Genomic DNA, 21,004 nt, shown 5'->3' on the forward strand with positions numbered 1-21,004 from the left:
ACCCACAGATATAGGACATAATATACCCTCATTTAAAAAAAAAAACAAAAAATCTTATGTAGTGTTTCTGTATCTCTGTTGGAGAGTTTTTATTCATATATTCAGTAGTACATTTTCTTGCTTAGCACATTCGTTTTCCTTGTCCCCTACAGAAACATCTTAATGAGGTTTCCTTGATTTTGCTGTATGCAGTATCTACCTTCCCTACGACCATACAATATTCGACATCCTTGCACTTCTCTGTCAGCCATTCTTCCTTAGCTGTCCTGCACTTTCTATCTACTTCACTCTTTAATCACCTGTATTCTTTTCGGTCCTTATCATTTTTTTATTTTTTTAATTTTTTTTTTCTTTGTCAGTCAGGTCTAGTATCTCCTGAGTTTTCCATTGATTTTTAGTTCTTTCCTTTCTTCCTAACCTTTCTTCAGCAGCCCTACTGATCTCATTCCTCATGACAGTCCATTCTTGTTCTATTGTGTTTCCTTCTGCCGACTTCAATTCTTGTGCAATATATTCCTGGAAATAATCTCTCATGCTCTTTTCTTTCAACTTGATTCGATCCAAACTCCTTGCATTCCTTCCTTTCTTCAATTTCTTCAACTTCAGATGACATTTCATGACCAACAAATTGCTGTCAAGAGTCCACATGAACTCCTATAAATCTTACTATTACACAGAAATGGCTCATAGAATAAATACTCCCTATTAGCCTGGGCAACATTTGTATTTTTTAAGGCAATTGTCATAACAAATAAATTGGTGATATAGGACTCCATCTGCAAAATACTTACAGAAATAAATAATTAGGTTGAACATGAAAGGATCCTTTCTCCCAAGGCAATGGTTATTTATGGACAAGGATCCAAATTTGCTTCCTTATCTTACATGACACTATTAAACCCCTGTAAACGAATCTGGGTAGCATGCCAGGTTTTCACTCCACCAATAAAAAAATGTATTATTAGGTTAACTATGTGAATTTACTCCATAAATACACAACAACAGCAACGGAAACATCAACAACAACAACAACAACCATCATCTGATGATACCAACCAATTTTGCCTTATAAGCCAACTCATATGTCTCCAAATTTAACAAACAGTATATTACAGTAAAACCTCGTTAAGATGTTTCTGCAGAGTACAAGGAAAGAGAACATGTTAGGCGGGAAAACGTACTAGTGAATACACAAATAAAAACTATTCAACAGGGATATGTAAACACTTTATATGTTTTTTCGACATGCGTACAGTACATGGGTACAGTAAAAAAATATAGGCCATCTGTCATTTCTTTTTTTTTTTTTTTTTTTTTGCTAGGGGCTTTACGTCGCACCGACACAGATAGGTCTTATGGCGACGATGGGATAGGAAAGGGCTAGGAGTTGGAAGGAAGCAGCTGTGACCTTAATTAAGGTACAGTCTCAGTCCCAGTCCTGGAGAAGCGCATTAACATCTTATGAAGGGAGAGCAAAAAAGGAAATGAATTAGAGAAAATCAGGTGAACTCATTATAGATCCCAGGGAACCACTGGACAGGTGGAAGGAATATTTTGAAAATCTTCTCAACATAAACAGAAATCTTTCTGGTGATGTCACGAACATCCGAACTCATGGGGAGGAGGACAATGATGTCGATGAAATTACGCTTGTGAAAGTGGAAAAGATCATAAATAAATCCACTGGCATAAAATAGCAAGAATGGATGAAATTACTGTAGAACTGAAATGGTGAAATACATTGGGAAGTCGGGGATGAAATAGCTCCTCAATCTAATGACATTGACATGGAATGTTAGTAAGGTACTTTCTGATTCAATGAAATAATTAATTGCACCTATCTGTAAACAAGGGAACTGGAAGGATTTGGGAAGGGAGGGTGTGATTAATGGTTGAGAGTGAGTAGGATGAAAACAAGTGTGGCTTCAGACCACATAGGGGCTGTCAGGATCAGATTTTCAGTTTGCACCAGGTAACTGAAAAATGCTACGAGAGGAATAGACAGTTATGTTTTGTAGCTCTAGAGAAGGCATATGACAAAGTACTGAGGGATTATGGGATTATAGGATTAATCAATCAAAGGCATTTATGTTGACAACTAGGCTACTGTGAAATCTGATGGTAGAATGAGTTTTTTGTTCAAAGTACTTACAGTAATTAGATAAGGCTGTCCTTCACCTTTGTTGTTCACCGTTTACATGAATCATGTACTAAAAGGTATAAAGTGGCAGTGAGGGATTCAGTAAGGTAGAAATGTAGTAGACAGTTTGGCCAATGCCAATGATTTGGCGTTAATTGAAGAGTGTGCTGAAAGCCTGCAATCTAATATATTGGGACTTGAAAATAGGTGCAGTGTGTATGATAGAAAGAGACACTTTCAAGAGTAGAGTGATATCAGTACAGAAGAAACCTAAGGGAATTGAATCTCAGGTGTATTCAAAACAAAAACAATTAAATAATTTCAGTAATTTCAAATATTTGGGATGTGTATTCTCCCAGCATCAAAGCGGAGGCAGGACAGTTTTTTCTCCGGGTACTCCAGTTTCACCTGTGTAATCTTTCAGCAACACTCTCCAATATCAACACTCTCCAATATCATTTCATTTCATTAATCATTCATTAATCATTGCCTCAGAGGAGTGCGATAGGCTTCGGCAGCCGGCACATTTCCTATCCTCGCTGCTAGATGGGGGCTTCATTCATTCCATTCCTGACCCAGTCGAATGACTGGAAACAGGCTGTGGATTTTGATTCTCCCAGCATATTAGAATATTAAGTGAGATTGAATCAAGATGTAGCCAGGGGCGTGGCATCTACTGAAAAATATATAGTAGGTATATTCCTTATTCTGAAAACTAAAATGATGGTCATTAGTAAGAATTTTAACAAATATAATTCTATCTACATCAGTAGGAAACAACTGCTAAGAGTACAGAGGACAGATCATTCAGGCTGTTCACTAAATGAGAGATAAGAAATAAAAATTCGAATTGAGAAAACATGAGTGGCATTCTATCAGATGAAGAAAGTATTATGCAGTCGGAACTTAAACCTTCATATTAGAACCCAAGTCCGTAAGACAGGTTGTCGCACCTTGTCCTTACTAAATAGTAACAGTAAGTGGAATGCAAGTAATATCATACAGTGCCTATTGGAAATGTATAAATTTGTATAATAATTTGTTTGTGAACTACATACAGTGAAACGTCAATAGAACGCTCCTCGTTAAGACATTTTCTCATTTAGCACATCGTAAAATCAAAGTCCCAACTCATCTTATTAAATCTATATAAAAATACCTCATTTATCGCTTCACATATTTTTGCTATTACCGCTTAGTACGATTACATTTTCCATAACCTTGAAAATCGACTCAGTCTTCCCTTGTGAAAAGAATGTGATTTCCAACACAGAAAACAGCCCTCGCCACATAAGGCACGTCGGAAAATATACACAAAAACAGGAAATGGCCTTGAATTCCTGAACCAAACAGAGGTAAACACCATTGGAGTGCAAGCCTTTAGCCTCAGCAAAGTTCAACTTTGTTTGCCAGTTTTCAGTGATACTGCTGAATAACCCAATAAATCAATTTTTGCTTGTATTTTGCATTCCATTCAGGAGTTAGAAATTCGTTCTGTGTTGAATGATTTAGTAAAGGGTAGCAAATATTTGTCGCGTGATAGCCTACCTACAGATTAGGAACATAATTGTGTGAAGTTGACTAGCATGGTGCTTGTTTGTCTTGTGGTAGCCCAGTTATAGATAGCAAAAATTTAATAATTGCAAGAGAAGTTGCAGAAAAGCTCAGAAAGGAAGATATTACCATGTTCAATGGGTAGTTGGAAAGTTTTAAAAGACATTAGAGAGTGTTGAAGGAGGCCTGCAGAGAGGATGGAGACATCACTGAGGAAACATTGGCAGACAAGACTTACAAAATTGGCTCTCTAATTACAGGTTATGAACCCCGGAACATAGCTAATGGTGATGAAATTGGACTATTTTTCCAAGCACTATCTAGCAAAACATTATCTCTAAAAGGGGAAAGATGTACAGGAGGGAACCTTTCCAAAGAGGGACTGACAGTATTTTAATGTGGTTTTCTTTCGGGGAAACTTGGAAAGCCATTAGTTATGAAAAATTAGCAAAACCCAGATGCTTCAAAAACATGGATTTAAAGAGTCTTCCTATTGACTGGAGATCCAATAAAAGTCTTGGATGATGTCACACCTAATGAAAGAATGGTTGGTGTCATTCAACTTGAGAATGAAGCAACAAACCAGGAACATTGTTCTATTTCTCAACAATGCTACATGCCATCCAGCAATACAGCTTTCTAACATTAAGCTCACAAGGTTCCCTCCAAATAATCCTAGTGTAACTCCCCAATGGACCAGAGCAACATTAATTGTTTTAAGATTAATTACAGAAAACTGATAATGGTACCATTGCTTGCAAACATGGAATCAGCAGCCTCTGCCACCGAACTGACTCTGTCTTTATGCTTGATGCTGTAATTTGGATAGCAGAAGCAGTGAAAGGGGTATCGCCAAATCGTCAGTGCTTTCACGAGTCCAAGTTTGTCTCACACCCTGACGAAGAAACCATAATAAACAAAAATACAGATGTGTTACATCAAACTCTCGAACAGTGTAATTATGGTAATCTCAGTGCAGAAGATTACATGGCCATTGATTGACAAGGTGAGACAGAGGTGGTGTTATACAACATTGAAGAGTTCGTCACTCATCATTTCCAAGACAAGAAAACAGAAATTGATGGCGATGATGACGAGAATGAAGACAATGAAGAAAATGGTTTATGTAACGTGAAGTCCTTCTGACATGGCCTATCAGCCGTAAAGGACATTCATTCTTTTTCAGTAGTGAAAAATGACGTGGAATTGTTTGACATTACTTGCCATGCCCGCATTTTAATTGAGAACCGTGCTACCAGGGATATGTTGTTACCAGTGTACAATTCTGGATTACTGGAAGAAGTAAATGACAGTACGGTACTGTACAGTATTACTATTGGTGTTATTTCTATAAAACATTTCTATAAAAGTTCTAAGCAGGATAAATCTACTGCTGGATTATATAACAGAGGTATGTACTTATGATTCTTATTTTATTTTTAACCACCTTTATGAACCTCAATTCTGCTTATAGCAGAAAAAATATCCAGTCCCTTGGGTTTCTGCTGAGGACAAATTTTACTGTATATAAAATTCTCATAGCTCAACATAACTTAGAATTTTTAAAAATCTTATGAAGTTTGAATTTTTTTCACATAATAGATCAAAATACAGACTGCAATTTAGGACTTGCTTCACATAAATTGATCTAACCTCAATTTCAAACTCAGCTTTGCATAAATTCTTCTATAGTGCTATGTTGTAATATTCTACTTATAATTGAGTGTTCATATGAATTTAGTTAAATTTTATACAAATAACACATGAGGCACTAGTTTTCTCCCAAATGAAGCTACATAATAATTAGAAAAATCCATTGTTTTTGTTCACTTGCTTTTTTGAGTGTTTTTAATGAGTGATTAGTACATAGACTGTTTTGTTACGGCCCTCCATAGTCTTTCTACATAGTGCTAACCTTCTCATCTCACATCTGTTCTAATCAGTCTGTCATATTCAAGTCTGACCTCCCCCTACTATTCTTATTATCTCCTAAAATTCCCTAAAAAAAAAAAAAAAAAAAAGAAACTAACTTGTTTATTTATTCCTCCTCTGCGAACCATGTGACCTTGCCGTGGTGGTGAGACTTGCACGTCCCAATGAAGCAGATAGCCGAGCTGCAGGTGCAACCATATCGGATGGGTATCTGTTGAGAGACCAGACTAATGAATGGTTCATCGAAAGGGGAGTAGCAGCCTTTTAGAAGTTGCAAGGGTGGCAGTCTGGATGATTGACTGATAAGGCCTTGTAATAATCCTCAAAATGGCTTAGCTGTATTGATACTGCTACACGACTGACAGCAATAGGAAACTACAGCCGTAACTAACCCCCGAGGACATGCAGCTCTCTCTGTATGAAATATTCTGGAGGTAAACTAGCCCCACATTCAGATCTCCGGGTGGGGACTACATGAGAGGGGCGATCATCAGGAAGATGGATATTGACATTCCGCGAGTCGGAGTGTGGAATGTTAGAAGATTGAATCATTGTGGTAGGTTAGAGAATCTGAAAAGGGAGTTGAATAGACTAAAGTTAGATGTAGTTGCTATAAGTGAAGTACGTTGGCAGGAAGTGCAGGATTTTTGGTCAGGTGACTACCGAATTATCAACACAAAATCAAAGAGGGGAAATGCAGGAATTGGTTTAATAATGAATAAGAAAATAGGGCAGCAGGTAAGCTACTACGACCAGCATAGCGAAATAATTATTGTCGTCAAGATAGACACCAAACCAATGCCTACCACAATAGTGCAGGTCTATATGACTACTAGTTCAGTGGATGATCAGGAAATCGAAAGAATATATGAAAAGATAGAAGATTTAATACAATATGTAAAAGGCATGAGAATCTAATTGTAATGGGAGACTGGAATGCAGTGGTAGGCCAAGTAAAAGAACGCAATACAGTAGGAAAATTCGGATTGGGACAAAGGAACGAAAGAGGAAGTCGGCTGGTTGAATTCTGCACTGATCATAATTTAGTCCTTGCCAATACATGGGTCAAATACCACAAACGATGGCTGTATACATGGACGAGTCCCGGAGACACTGGAAGGTATCAAATAGATTTTGTTATGATTAGGCAGAGATTCAGAAAGTAGGTGGTGGATTGCAAAACTTTCTCAGGAGCAGACGTGGACTCTGACCACAACTTGTTGTTCATGAAATGCCATCTGAAGTTGAAGAAATTGAAGGAAGGAAGGAAGGAAGGAAGGAAGGAAGGAATGCAAGGAGATGGGATCTAGACAAGTTGAAAGAAAAGAGTGTGAGGGATTGTTTCAAGAAATATGTTGCACAAGGATCAAATTAAAAGGCTGAAGGAAACACAATGAAGAGTGGATAGTCATGAAAAATAAAATCAGTAAGAGCTGCTGAAGGAATGTTAGAAAGGAAGAAAAGCTCAACTAAGAATCAGTGGATAACTCAGGAGATACTGGACCTGATTGATGAACGACAAAAATACAAGAATACTAGAAATGAAGAGGGCAGAAAAGAACACAGGCGATTAAAGAATGAAGTGGATAGATTGTGCAAGGTAGCTAAGGAAGAATGGCTGCAGGAGAAGTGCAAGGATGTCGAAGGCTATATGGTCCTAGGAAAGGTAGTTGCTGCATGCAGGAAAATCAAGGAAACCTTTGGAGAAAGGAAATCTAGGTGTATGAATATTAAGAGCTCAGATGGAAAGCCACTTCTAGGGAAAGAAGACAAAGCAGAAAGATGACAGGAACATATCCAACAGTTGTATCAAGGTAAAGATGTAGATGATTTGGTTCTGGAACAAGAAGAGGCTGTTGATGCTGAAGAAATGGGAGACCCAATTTTGAGGTCAGAGTTTGACAGAGTTGTGAGAGGTCTAAATAGGAACAAGGCACCTGGAATTGATGACGCTCCCTATGAATTACTGACTGCCTTAGGAGAAACCAGCATTGCAAGGTTATTCCTTTTACTCTGTTAGATGTATGAGACAGGAGAAGTGCCATTCAATTTTTGGCAGAATGTTGTTATACCTATTCCCAAGAAAGCTGGTGCTGACAAGTGGAAAACTACCGCACCATTAGCTAAGTGTCTCATGCCTGCAAAATTTTAACACGTATTATTTACAGAAGAATGGAAAAAAAGGTTGAAGCTGAGTTGGGAGAAGATCAATTTGGCTTCAGAAGAAATGTAGGAACACGTGAAGCAATCCTGACTTTACGTCTGATCTTAGAGGATCGAATCAAGAAGGACAAGCCCACGTACATGGCATTTGTAGATCTAGAAAAGGCATTCGATAATGTTGATTGGACCAAGCTATTTATGATTTTGAAGGTGATTGGCATCAGATACCGAGAACGAAGAATTATCTACAATCTGTATAAAAATCAGTCTGCAGTGATAAGAATCGAGGGCTTTGAAAAGGAAGCAGCAATCCAGAAAGGAGTGAGGCAAGGCTGCAGTTTGTCCCCCCTCTTTTCAGTGTTTACATAGAACAAGCAGTGAAGGAAATCAAAGAGGAAGTTGGAAAGGGAATCACAATCCAAGGAGAGGAAATCAAAACCTTGAGATTTGCCGATGATATTATTATTTTTTATCTGAGACTGCAGAAGATCTCGAGAAGCTGCTGAATGGTATGGACGAAGTCTTGGGTAAGGAGTACAAGATGAAAATAAATAAGTCCAAAACAGAAGTAATGGAATGCAGTTGAACGAAGATAGGTGATGCAGGAAATATTAGATTAGGAAATTGAAGTCTTAAAGGAAGTAGATGAATATTATTACTTGGACAGTAAAATAACTAACGATGGCAGAAGTAAGGGGTACATAAAATGCAGATTAGCACAAGCAAGGAAGAGCTTTCTTAAGAAAAGAAATTTGTTCACTTCAAACATTGATATTGGAATTAGAAAGATGTTTCTGAAGACTTTAATCTGGAGCGTGGCATTGTATGGAAGTGAAACATGGACGATAACTAGCTCAGAAAAAAAAGAAAATAGAAGCTTTTGAAATGTGGTGTTGCAGAAGAATGCTGAAGGTGAGATGGATAGATCGAATCACGAATGAAGAGATAGTGAATTGAATTGGTGAGAGGAGATTGATTTGGCTAAATTTAACTGAGAAGAAGGGATAGAATGATAGGAGACATCTTAAAACACCCAGGTCTTGTTCAGTTGGTTTTTGAAGGAAGTGTAGGCAATAAGAACGGTACGGGTAGACCAAGGTATGAATATGACAAGCAGATTAGAGCAGATGTAGGATGCAATAGTTACGTAGCAATGGAAAAAGCACAGGATAAGGTGGCGTGGAAAGCTGCATCAAATCAGTCTATGGACTGATGACTCAAACAACAACAACAACAACAACAACAACATTCATTCATTCATTCATTCATTCATTCATTCATTCATTCAGTCATTCAGGATCAGCAACAGCATAACGCCGAATTACAAAGATCCAAGCTATGTACGATAGATATTAATCTAAAATGAAAGAGATATAAATATTTAAAAAGAACCCAAATATACCCAATAAAAACTGTTCAATCCTATCTAATACATATTTACATAAACAGCGACATTAACAAAGGAAAATACATCTACAGTAAATATAGGAGCAGAAACAGGAAAGAACAAGAAGGAAAATTATGTTATATGACAGAAGGAAGGAAACGATTTGAAGATGTCTAGGTTCTTGTTGATAGACAAGGTATTAAACATTTCTGGAATATGTACAGAAAAGGACCTTTGGGTGAGAGAAAGCTGAGAGTAAGGAATATGGAATATGGTCTTCATTCTGGTACTACGGGATGGGACGTGGAGGGGGAATAAGGAAACTAAATCTGGAGACCTAAATAGACCATTAGCTGCTTTGTATAGCAGCTTTAGGTCGGCTACTTTCCTATGAGAAGAAATAGTTTTGAGTTTTAGTTTCCCAAGCACTTGGATAGTGCTTAAGTTGCGACAGGCAGGGACCTGGTTCTGACGATAACACAGAAAAAAGATTGTACATGGTCAAGGTGGCTGAGATTTGAAAAAGCAGAAATGGACCAGACTGGAGAGGTGTATTCAACAAGCGGTAAGATACAGGAAACTTCGAATGCTCAGAGGGCATTTACATCTGTGATGTCAGAAAACCTGTAGAGTAAACCAAGGAGTGACATAGCATGTGAGGTGATCCTGTTTATGTGCGAGACAAACAACAATTTACTGTCAAGATGTCAACAGTTGCAATTGGTTGGTTCAGTAGGTGATATTCTTGTAGAATGGGGGATTTACAAAGTGTGAACAAAATGGTGGAACACTTGGAGAGACGAGGTTTAACACGCCATGTAGTACACCATCGTGCAAGTGCATTTTGCAATTGGATTGTATCTGTGGGAGAATTGATCTGCTTGAAGATTTTACAATAATCTGCAAAGAGAAGGATTTCACGTGAATGGTGGGAAACAGTATCAATAAGGTCATCAATAAACAGGGCAAAAAGAAGGGGATGTAGGAGACTGCCCTGCAGGACACCAGAGAGGGTGGTGGTGGGAGAAGAACTGCATCCATTAAGGACCAAGTGCTGAAGTCTTTCACTCAGAAAGCTATTAATGAGAGCTAGGAGTCTCCCATGCACATTAAACCATTCAGAAAGTTTGTGTGCAAGTGTTCCACGGTATCGAAGGCCTTCATGATGTCGATATAACATGCATCAAGTTGAGAGCCTGAGTGGATGGCAGACATGGCATGATGGAGGAAGATAGCCAAGTTAGTTACGCAGGAGCTTCCATGCTGCTGGGGGGATATGTATGGAACTGTAAACGCAAGCAAATGCTGGTGAATGATCCTTTCACAAATGATTGATAAAGCAGGTAGTATAGAGACCAGCCAATAATTTGCAATATCTGACCTCTTTCCACCTTTAAGAATGGGGTAAATCCTAAATGCCTTAAGATACCTTCTATCAATATCTCTTCTTGTGGTCAAATTTTGCCAAATTGTTGTTCTCTGACAAACTTGATGTTGTATTTCTTCATTGTGACTCAATTTATCCATCGTACTCTATGCGTTCTTCTCCAACACCACATTTCAAATGTTTATATTCTCTTTCTTTCTGCATTTGCTTGTGTTTTACATATATAGTGCTATTCTTGATGCAGTAATCTTTAGAAACACCTTTTTAATATGGCAAATTTTTTTTAAAAAAAGGCCTTTTTGCTGGGGCCAGCCTGCATTTTAATCCTCCTTACTTTTGCCATCATTGGTTATCCTATCCTTCTACTTAATTTGACTGCATTCCATTCACATTAATTCAAAGAACTAAAAATTAATTACATCTTCAGTTTAAGTGTAAATATGTTTTGTTTTCCAGCTATTGTTATTGGTGTCAGTGGCTCCTTGGTTGGCCCTCTCAGCCGGTCTCTTCTTACAAAGATTGTTCCCGGTGATGAAATTGGTAAGTTAAAATATATTTTGGCGGGTCCTTAAAACAAAAATCGCTGCACAGAGAGGTAAAATCTTTTACTATCCACTAAGTTTATTAACTGCTATTTAGAGTTATTCATAATTTCACTTGCTTTGGAGTTTTCTGCTTGGGACAGTTTTTACTCAAGATCATAACACACACTAACACACATAAGCACACACTCACATGAATATCAGTGTGTCGAACCCTGTTCTCCACTCAGCTTCTCTCAGCCCAATGTCATTCCAGAACAGTTCTCAACCAACAAGGTTCTTGGAACTCCACATTGCCAGTGGACTCACTCCTGATGAATGACCTGTCACAGACTCAAGACCATCTGTTTACATTTACTCATGTTGACACACTTGAGACTGTCTCACTCGAGACTGACTGGCATGCACCATTTGAGCTCTTTATATACCTAGCCCACAGTAGTAGTTTCCAATTCCAGATTGTTTTGCTCGCTGCTGACCCTAACACATTGTCACCGCTGAGCTGCAATTATTATCTCTCACTGGTATTACACTGACTGACAGAGCAAATGCAACACCAAGAAGGAGTGGTCAGAACTTTATGCCAATTGCAGGGTAGACTGACGTCACTGAGGTATGCTCATGATGTGAAATGCGCCGCTGTGCTGCGCACGTAGCGAACAATAAATGGGACACGGCGTTGGCGAATGGCCCACTTCGTACTGTGATTTCTCAGCCGACAGTCATTGTAGAACGTGTTGTCGTGTGCCACAGGACACATGTATAGCTAAGAATGCCAGGCCGCCGTCAACGGAGGCATTTCCAGCAGACAGACGACTTTACGAGGGGTATGGTGATCGGGCTGAGAAGGGCAGGTTGGTCGCTTCGTCAAATCGCAGCCGATACCCATAGGGATGTGTCCACAGTGCAGCGCCTGTGGCGAAGATGGTTGGCGCAGGGACATGTGGCACGTGCGAGGGGTCCAGGCGCAGCCCGAGTGACGTCAGCACGCGAGGATCGGCGCATCCGCCGCCAAGCAGTGGCAGCCCCGCACGCCACGTCAACCGCCATTCTTCAGCATGTGCAAGACACCCTGGCTGTTCCAATATCGACCAGAACAATTTCCCGTCGATTGGTTGAAGGAGGCCTGCACTCCCGGCGTCCGCTCAGAAGACTACCATTGACTCCACAGCATAGACATGCATGCCTGGCATGGTGCCGGGCTAGAGTGACTTGGATGAGGGAATGGTGGAACGTCGTGTTCTCCGATGAGTCACGCTTCTGTTCTGTCAGTGATAGTCACCACAGACGAGTGTGGCGTCGGCGTGGAGAAAGGTCAAATCCGGCAGTAACTGTGGAGCGCCCTACCGCTAGACAACGCGGCATCATGGTTTGGTGGTTATGAATTTCATGTTTTTGGTCCGTATTGAACTGAGAATAATATATAAGTAATAATAATAATAACGTAAATGTTTCCACCTTTTCAATACAATATATTCACAAAATTCACTTGTTATTCTTTAAAATAATATTGTCTTAGGATTTCGCCACAAATGATCTTTGCTCCAATACGGCTGATGATGACCCCTAGATGGGTCGAAACTAGTACCGTATAATTTTGTAATTTTGTGAATATATTGTATTGAAAAGGTGGAAACATTTACGTTATTATTATTATTATTACTTATATATTATCATGGTTTGGGGCGCTATTGCGTATGATTCCACGTCACCTCTAGTGCGTATTCAAGGCACGTTAAATGCCCACCGCTACGTGCAGGATGTGCTGCGGCCGGTGGCACTCCCGTACCTTCAGGGGCTGCCCAATGCTCTATTTCAGCAGGATAATGCCCGCCCACACACTGCTCGCATCTCCCAACAGGCTCTACGAGGTGTACAGATGCTTCCGTGGCCAGCGTACTCTCCGGATCTCTCACCAATCGAACACGTGTGGGATCTCATTGGACGCCGTTTGCAAACTCTGCCCCAGCCTTGTACGGACGACCAACTGTGGCAAATGGTTGACAGAGAATAGAGAACCATCCCTCAGGACACCATCCGCACTCTTATTGACTCTGTACCTCGACGTGTTTCTGCGTGCATCGCCGCTCGCGGTGGTCCTACATCCTACTGAGTCGATGCCGTGCGCATTGTGTAACCTGCATATCGGTTTGAAATAAACATCAATTATTCGTCCGTGCCGTCTCTGTTTTTTCCCCAACTTTCATCCCTTTCGAACCACTCCTCCTTGGTGTTGCATTTGCTCTGTCAGTGTATATCTGCCCATCCCACAGCCTTCACTGTCACAATGCTCCCTTCATAAACCTGCTTGTACTGCATAGCTTGACGATAATACATAAGACAGTCTTGGGGAACAACCATCATTTTCCCTCAGGGTTGCTGCTGAATCCAGTAGACTGCTTTGTTAATCCTGGTGATAATAATGTAGAGACCTTTATGTGGTGGCTGGAGCTTTGATGACTTTCCTTTTGTTCATATGGATTGGTATAGCCACACTCGGTTACTTTCCTGTAATTTTGCTAAGTTTACCTACCAAGTTTTATCAGACCTTTGCTATTTGCTTTACGTCGCACCAAAGGGACAGGAAAGGCCTAGGAATAGGAAGGAAGCAGCTGTGGCCGTAATTAAGGTACAGCCCCAGCATTTGCATGGTGTGAAAATGGGAAACCACGGAATACCATCTTCAGGATGCTATCAGACCTTCATCAGATCGCTAGCTACCTTCAGGTGCCATCGGACATACTCGTGGATGTCACTAAAACCAAGACCGACTCCAATCCTCAGACCGTAATATTAAAAAAACATGGCGGCCGAAGTAGCCGGATTGCTGGTATTGACTAACACGAAAATATCACGTACATATTATATAAACGGCGGTAATTTAATATGATAAATGTAACATCGTAGGGAAAATCACTTTTACACGTATGAAAAAGCTTTTTTTTTTTTGCTAGTTGCTTTACGTCGCACCGACACAGATAGGTCTTATGGCGACGATGGGACAGGAAAGGGCTAGGAGTGGGAAGGAAGTGGCCATGGCCTGAATTAAGGTACAGCCCCAGCATTTGCCTGGTGTGAAAATGGGAAACCACGGAAAACCATTTTTAGGGCTGCCGACAGTGGGGTTCGAACCTTCTATCTCCCGAATACTGGATACTGGCCGCACTTAAGCGACTGCAGCTATCGAGCTCGGTTGAAAAAGCTTCGCCAACAAGTACGCACCACATATAATCAACTAGAATCACATATATTCTACTATAAAAGAGACCAACAACCTGATTATTTAGACATTTCAATTCGTCAAATAACGTTTTCTCTTCGATTTCACTTCGCTGGATAGATGAAAATACATGATGAAACAGTTAAAATGATATTTTAAACATCATGTTGAATGTTTCAAAATAAATTAAGGTGCGAAATTCCACGATTTATTCGCTCTCAGGGAACTGTGAAACATAACTTGTTGCCTTGGTTTTGAAGTGAAGGACAATTTCTTAAATTCACCACCCAATGAATGGGAAGTGTACCCGAAATAATAATTTTTGTTGGCTTTACGTCCCACTAACTACATTTTTACGGGTTTCGGAAGCGTCGAATTGCCGAAATGTAGTCCTGCAGTAGTTCCTTTACGTGCCAGTAAATCTACTGACACGAGGCTGACATATTTGAGAACCTTCAAATACCACCGGACTGAGCCAGGATCGAATGTACCAACTTCGGATCAGAAGGCCAGCGCCTTAACCGTCTGAGACACTCAGATCAAGCACACCCGAAATGATTATGTTAACCCAATGAACGGCCCTGGTAATGTTCATATAATGTTGACATATGGCATAACAGCACTTCACACAATGATAGTAACCTTAGTAATGAAACGTTCAGACACTAAAGATATAATAGGTTTTTACTCATTAAAGAACATGAGTGCAAAAACTCTATTGACTAAACATTGATATTTAACCACATGGACGAGCTTCAGTTCGGCACAGTCTGCTTGATAACAGATAGCCACAGCATGAATCGGAAGGTGTTGGTAGTGTAAAACCCTACGTTACAAACCCAGCTAATCCCTCTAAGTCACTATTTCTTTTGTGTAACAGTATACAGATTGCTCCATCTGTCACATGTATAAGTTTTGTTATACTCCAACATCCAGCCAAACATTTCCGCAGGCAAATCACAGATTATTGTAAAATACACTTTCATGTAAATCACTAGACACTTTAAGCACATAGACACTGACAGAATAACACAATATCAATTATATTCTATCTAAGTCAATGTTTTTCGAGGAACACGAATAGTTTGGAAGTAGAGAACTGGTTTCCCTAACCTCAGACTCATTCTCAAAATGATGCATGCACGCTACGGTTTTGCCATGGACTTCAAAATAATCAGGATGTATATTCCTAAACGATTTCTCTTCTAATGTTCAGTTCCGTAGGAAACCTAAGAATAGCTGTATGAGAGGCATTGCCATAGTTAGACTAAAAACTGGTCCACCTAGTGCACTCATGTTCTTTAATGGGTAAAAACACAATCAAAACAAGCACATTCTCACATTACTGCGTATAATTACAGATCCTATGTATCCACTGACTCATATAAATACACTCGCACACTTATATTCTACGAAGAAACTAACACTTATCGTCAACTTGCATAAAATTACACCGACTACATATGATAACAACAAGCCAAAACAAACCCACATTTCCAACAATTCCAGCTACTCGATTCGCCATCTTTGAACGATCGAGAGTAGCATTAAGGTCTGAGGATTGGAGTCGGTCTTGCTAAAACACTCCACCAGTTTCGATGTGTAGTCTGTTGCCAGTTGTTCTTGCTCCCGAGCCGTCCTAAACATTACGTTCCAAGACCACGTTGACGGGTGTCATGCCTGCTGTCTTATGAATTGTACATGGTAGGCCATCAGAAAGAAGGGCATATTCTCATCATCCTAGTCCCTCCTGATGTGCCAATGCCATCTTCTTCAGGTGCTCCTCCATAGTCTTCATGAACCAATTTATTTGACTGCAGGTGAACAAATCTCATTCAGGTCTTGCATACATCGAGATGCTGTAGAATGGCCTTCATCAGTATCAATTCAAAGTTCCTACTGTGGTCACTGGGCAGCCTTCGTGGGACACCAAAGCAGCAGAAGAAGTTTTCTCTACAGTATCAGTTCCTTAATGAGGATGGTGTTGACCTCGGCCACTTCATGAGATAGTCCATGATTAGAAGCAGGTAGCGATTTCTGACATCTTGTTTAGGAAATAGTCTTGTGATGTCAGTGCCTATCCTCTCAAAGGACGCTCTGACATTTTACTGCTGCATCTGGCCCAACTACGAAGGTTTTGGCTCGCTGTGCAGGTGGCACGCATTTGCCACCATGTTTCAAAGCCCGTCCTCAGGTGCATCCAGTATTAGTACTGGCTAGACCCGATCCAAGGTCTTATTGACCCCAAGATGGCTTGCAGTGGTTACTCCATGTAACTTAGCCACCACCTCCATCCTTTTGTTCCTGGGAATTACTAGCTGGGTGACCTTGTTCTTGCTGTTGACCGACTCCCATATACTTGTCAACAGACTGTCGTTGACCTTTAGGGATTTCCACTGAGTCCAGTATGCCTCATACGTTGGGCTACGCTCAGCCATGCTGGTTGCTGTACCAATTTAGCTTCCCACAGGATCTTCCCCAGTGTTGTCTGCAAGCTGTTCCCTCCTCAGACCATCACAGTTTTTGTTGTTACAATACTAATTCCACAATTTTTCTAATACCATATTTTGGTGTGAAGTTTAGTTTTACAAGAACAACTCATCTTAATGTACTAAACTCCATCAAGAGTACCACAATCTTACTTTTCAGATGTACTACAGCATTACTACTTATAGAACTCACTTTTTAACAAAAAGATCATGCTCTGTATGAGAGATGTACACACTTCATGCATACTGTTCTACTAGAAACTCCAGTTGTTTAGTTAGTATGGCTGGCTCATTAGGTAAGGGAGCCTGGCAAATCATACAGGAGTACCCAGAAGCAAAGAAGTGTATTGGAACTTTGATGATAAATCTTAACCTAGATTCTTTCCCATAAGCTTCAGGAGAAACAAAAGAGCAGGGGGTTTGCAGGAATATCAACTTCAATTACCTTCTGATCCTTTAAAGATATAGACATTCTGTTTTCAAATTCTTAAATTGTATGTATTAAGGTGATCATAAAACACTGTGCAATTCATCACATAAAAAATTACTGAGAAACTGGTAGCAGCTTTGTTTCTAAAGTGGAGCTGTACTAATTTCACCCAGTAGGACAACTAAGAATTGAGTGACAAGTACAAGTTTTGCAAATTCAACAAGTATCTTTGGTGATATTAGGGTTTCATATGAGGAATCATTACACAGAAAGAAATGCCACACACTTTTACATTGAGCGCATGGTTCTCCTGTATGACTTGTTGATAAACGCACATACTGAAAGTATTCCATACGTAGCAAACTGTGATGGATTGTATATTCTCAAAGTATCTGATGGTTACGCAGACTCGTAAGAATTAAAATTAGATGAGACATTCGCAATAAACTAAATGCACGAGTTTTGCTTCGTGCTTAATTTTACTGTGTAAATGAATTCAAATTTCACCGATTTGCCAGTAGAGTACTTATTATTTATTCTACACAGTGAGGTGGTTTCAGATGTTTCCGCTTGAATACAGGACGAGGTGGTTAGGAGGAAATGCACACATGCATAAGAGATGGTATTCCATAGATGCTACCATTGTATGATTATGTTCCATGTAGGCTACTGCTGAAGCAGAGCAAAATGTACTACAGCAATGAGGAAAGAGTGGGCATGCTTCGTATTTATGGTAAATGTAAAAGAAATGCAACATCAGTGGTAGCGTTATATGTGGAGAGGTATCTGTTGTGACATTGTCCATCATGAACTACCCTTCAAAGATTATGTAGGAAATTGTTATCTGACGGAAACTGGATGCCTCAGGAGAGAAAGAGAAACAAATCCACAAGAGGTGAAACAGTGACAATGGATGTTCCTGCAGCAGCTGAGCACAATCCACAGATGAGCACAACGGACATTTCGAGGCACAGGATTCAGCCAGCCAAGTATTTTTCAGAGACACAAGTACCATCCATACTGCATATCACTTCCCCAGCAAGTGTAGGATCATGGTTATGAAAGATGGCAATGTAAACCTGAGCATGACAGGTCTCTGCTCACTATGCACTCATTGTTATGGAAACCCTTAACAGGTCTTTCCTTGACCAGTGGATTGGGCATGGAGGCACAATTAGGTGGCCTGACCGTTTCCCCGATTTGACTCCTTAGGATTTTTCTCTGGGGTATAGGAAAGGACAAAGTCTACTAGCAAGCCCCGACGACTCCAGATGACCTATAGAGCTGCTTTATTGCAGCATGTCATATGATATCAAGGGAAATGATGATGATGATGATGATGATAATGATGATGATGATGATTGTTGTTTAATGGGGCCTAACATCGAGGTCATCGGCCCCTAATGGTACGAAATGAAACAAAATGGAATGACAAATTAAAAATTCCAAAATTCTCCACTGACCAGAATTCAAAACATGAGGACGAAGATTGAATGGATGGACATGAATTTAAAACAATCAGTGGATGCGACCCACAATGCCTTACATTCACAGAAACTGACGGAAAACAATGGGATTACTGACCAAGGGACTGCTGCTAGAGCATTACACTGAATCGATGACGCTTGCAGCCTAAAGGGGGTCCAAAATCCATGTTACCAGCCCCTCATAATGGTAATTATCGCTAGGAAAGTAGAACCATGGTATCTGTCATGTTGCGGTACGAATCAAAAGTAGCAGAGACTCGCGGTATTCCACACATAATGGTACTATTCACAGGTTATGAAATGCGACATAATACAGACCTATGGTTTTTCTCACTTTGCGGCACCATTTACAGGCAACGCAAACCTATGGTGTTCATCACGTAAGAGTACTAACCACAGGGACCTTCCCTTATCCCGTGGTGTTCCTCATATAGTGGGTACTAATCATAGGCAAGGCAGAACCATGGTAGCTATCATCCCATGGTCCTGCTCATATGGTGGTACTAATCACAGGTACTGCAAAAGCCGACCGCACGGTGCTCCTGTGTGCTGCTAATCACAAACCTATTCCATACCTAATATAGTGGTACTATGCGCAAGTAAAAGCGACCCATGATATTCTCCGCGTGGTGGTACTAATCACAAGTGGTTTAATGGTTCCAAGACAATCATCCCTTGGTCGCCCCTTTTAGTCGCCTCTTATGACAGGCAGGGGATACCGTGGGTGTATTCTTCGTCTGCGTCTCCCACCCACAGGGGGTATATCAAGGGAAACACTTCAGTCTGTATGCAGATATGCATCGCCATTGATGGTGACGTATTTGAGCACATGCAGTAATAGTGACTTCTACTTTAATTGTTTGTAAGTGAAATAGTATGTGAAAAACGAACACCACCATACCACTTCCAGGAGCAATGGTATTATGCGTTCAAATTTCTGGAACCTTTCATATTTATTACTGCTGAAAATGTATGTGTTCACAGTACATGCTCAAAATTCACCTTTAGCTAGTGGTCCAATTGGATCAATATGGCCTACCATTACAACATGGATGCCAAAAAAGCATATTGAAAGTAAGCATTTAAAATCAATCATTTCAATTAAACTCTATTCGTTACTCCACAGCTCACAAACTGTAAAATGTGGGTTGCCTACAGTGTCCTCCAGTTTTCTGCTTTGCATGGGCTTTCCCTTTCATATTGACATCCTTAGTTTTCAAGAGGACCAACTCTTTAATTTCTTTCCTTTATTGTTACAAACAGCTGATAACCTTGATGTTCCACTCTTGAATTAACAACCACAAGCACCATCATCAGAAGGAATTTGTACAGTTTTTTTTTTTTAAAGTGATTTGGTACATGGTATTTTATCTCTCTCAGCACATCTGCATTTGTGTTAAACCATCTTGCCCAGTTTATTCAAGTTTTTTTTTTTTTTTTTTCCAGGAACATGTAAACCAAATGAGGTAGTTTAATGCAAGCGCAGATGTGACTGGGAGAGACTTAAATAATACCATACACTACTTTTTGAGCATGATGGAAATGGTTGAAAAAAGGGAGAATGAAACATTGCTCCTAAGAATAAGAAATACCTGAACCATTTTGTCTGAACAGCAGATTATGCTAGCATATTATTATTATTATTATTATTATTATTATTATTATTATTATTATTATTGTTGTTGTTGTTGTTGTTGTTGTTGTTGTTATTATTATTTCTTTCTTTGTCGTTTAGGCCTACTGAGGACCACGGAGCTCATATCTACTCTTGGGTAAAGTTGTTGCTTTCTTCTTCTTCTTCTTCTTCCAATACTCCTTCATTTGCTGACTATGAGCCAGCTTTCTCTCCTCGGTCCACTTAGTTCCTGTAGTCTTCTTACTTGTAAGGGACGTTGGGAAAACTCTGTGTCGGATGGCTTGACGGAACAGTAGTCGGTCATGAGTTTGTCCCAGCGGGATATCTAGTTGTTCCATATCTGATTTAACTGACGTGATCCATTTGTTCTTAGAAGCCTTGCCTCTTCCTGTTACTGTGAATATCCTGTTGGTGAGTCTTTTGGAATCCAGACGGGCCAAGTGTCCATAAAAGGTCAGGCGCCTTTTCCTTATAGACGTGACGATGTCCTCCTGGTGTTCATACAGTTTATCATTATGGCGGATTCTGTAAGTGCCTCCTTCCTCTCTGATTGGTCCTAATATCCTCCTCAGGATCTTCCTCTCTTTTAACTCCAGCTTTCTGAGTGGGCCCTTCCTAGCCATTACAAGGCACTCAG

The 21,004-nt window shown here is 40.1% G+C and overlaps 1 protein-coding gene across 1 annotated transcript in view; it reads left to right on the forward strand.

The window, feature by feature from the left end:
• LOC137496928 (probable peptidoglycan muropeptide transporter SLC46) overlaps positions 1-21,004 on the forward strand; it is a 63,530-nt gene that overhangs the window by 18,439 nt on the left and 24,087 nt on the right. Inside the window, exon 2 of the mRNA XM_068225003.1 lies at positions 11,020-11,103. Within this exon, the coding sequence (XP_068081104.1) occupies positions 11,020-11,103 (84 nt within the window). The remainder of the gene's footprint in view (positions 1-11,019; positions 11,104-21,004) is intronic.

Source organism: Anabrus simplex, chromosome 1, assembly GCF_040414725.1.
Source record: "Anabrus simplex isolate iqAnaSimp1 chromosome 1, ASM4041472v1, whole genome shotgun sequence".
In the NCBI taxonomy this organism is placed as follows: domain Eukaryota; kingdom Metazoa; phylum Arthropoda; class Insecta; order Orthoptera; family Tettigoniidae; genus Anabrus; species Anabrus simplex.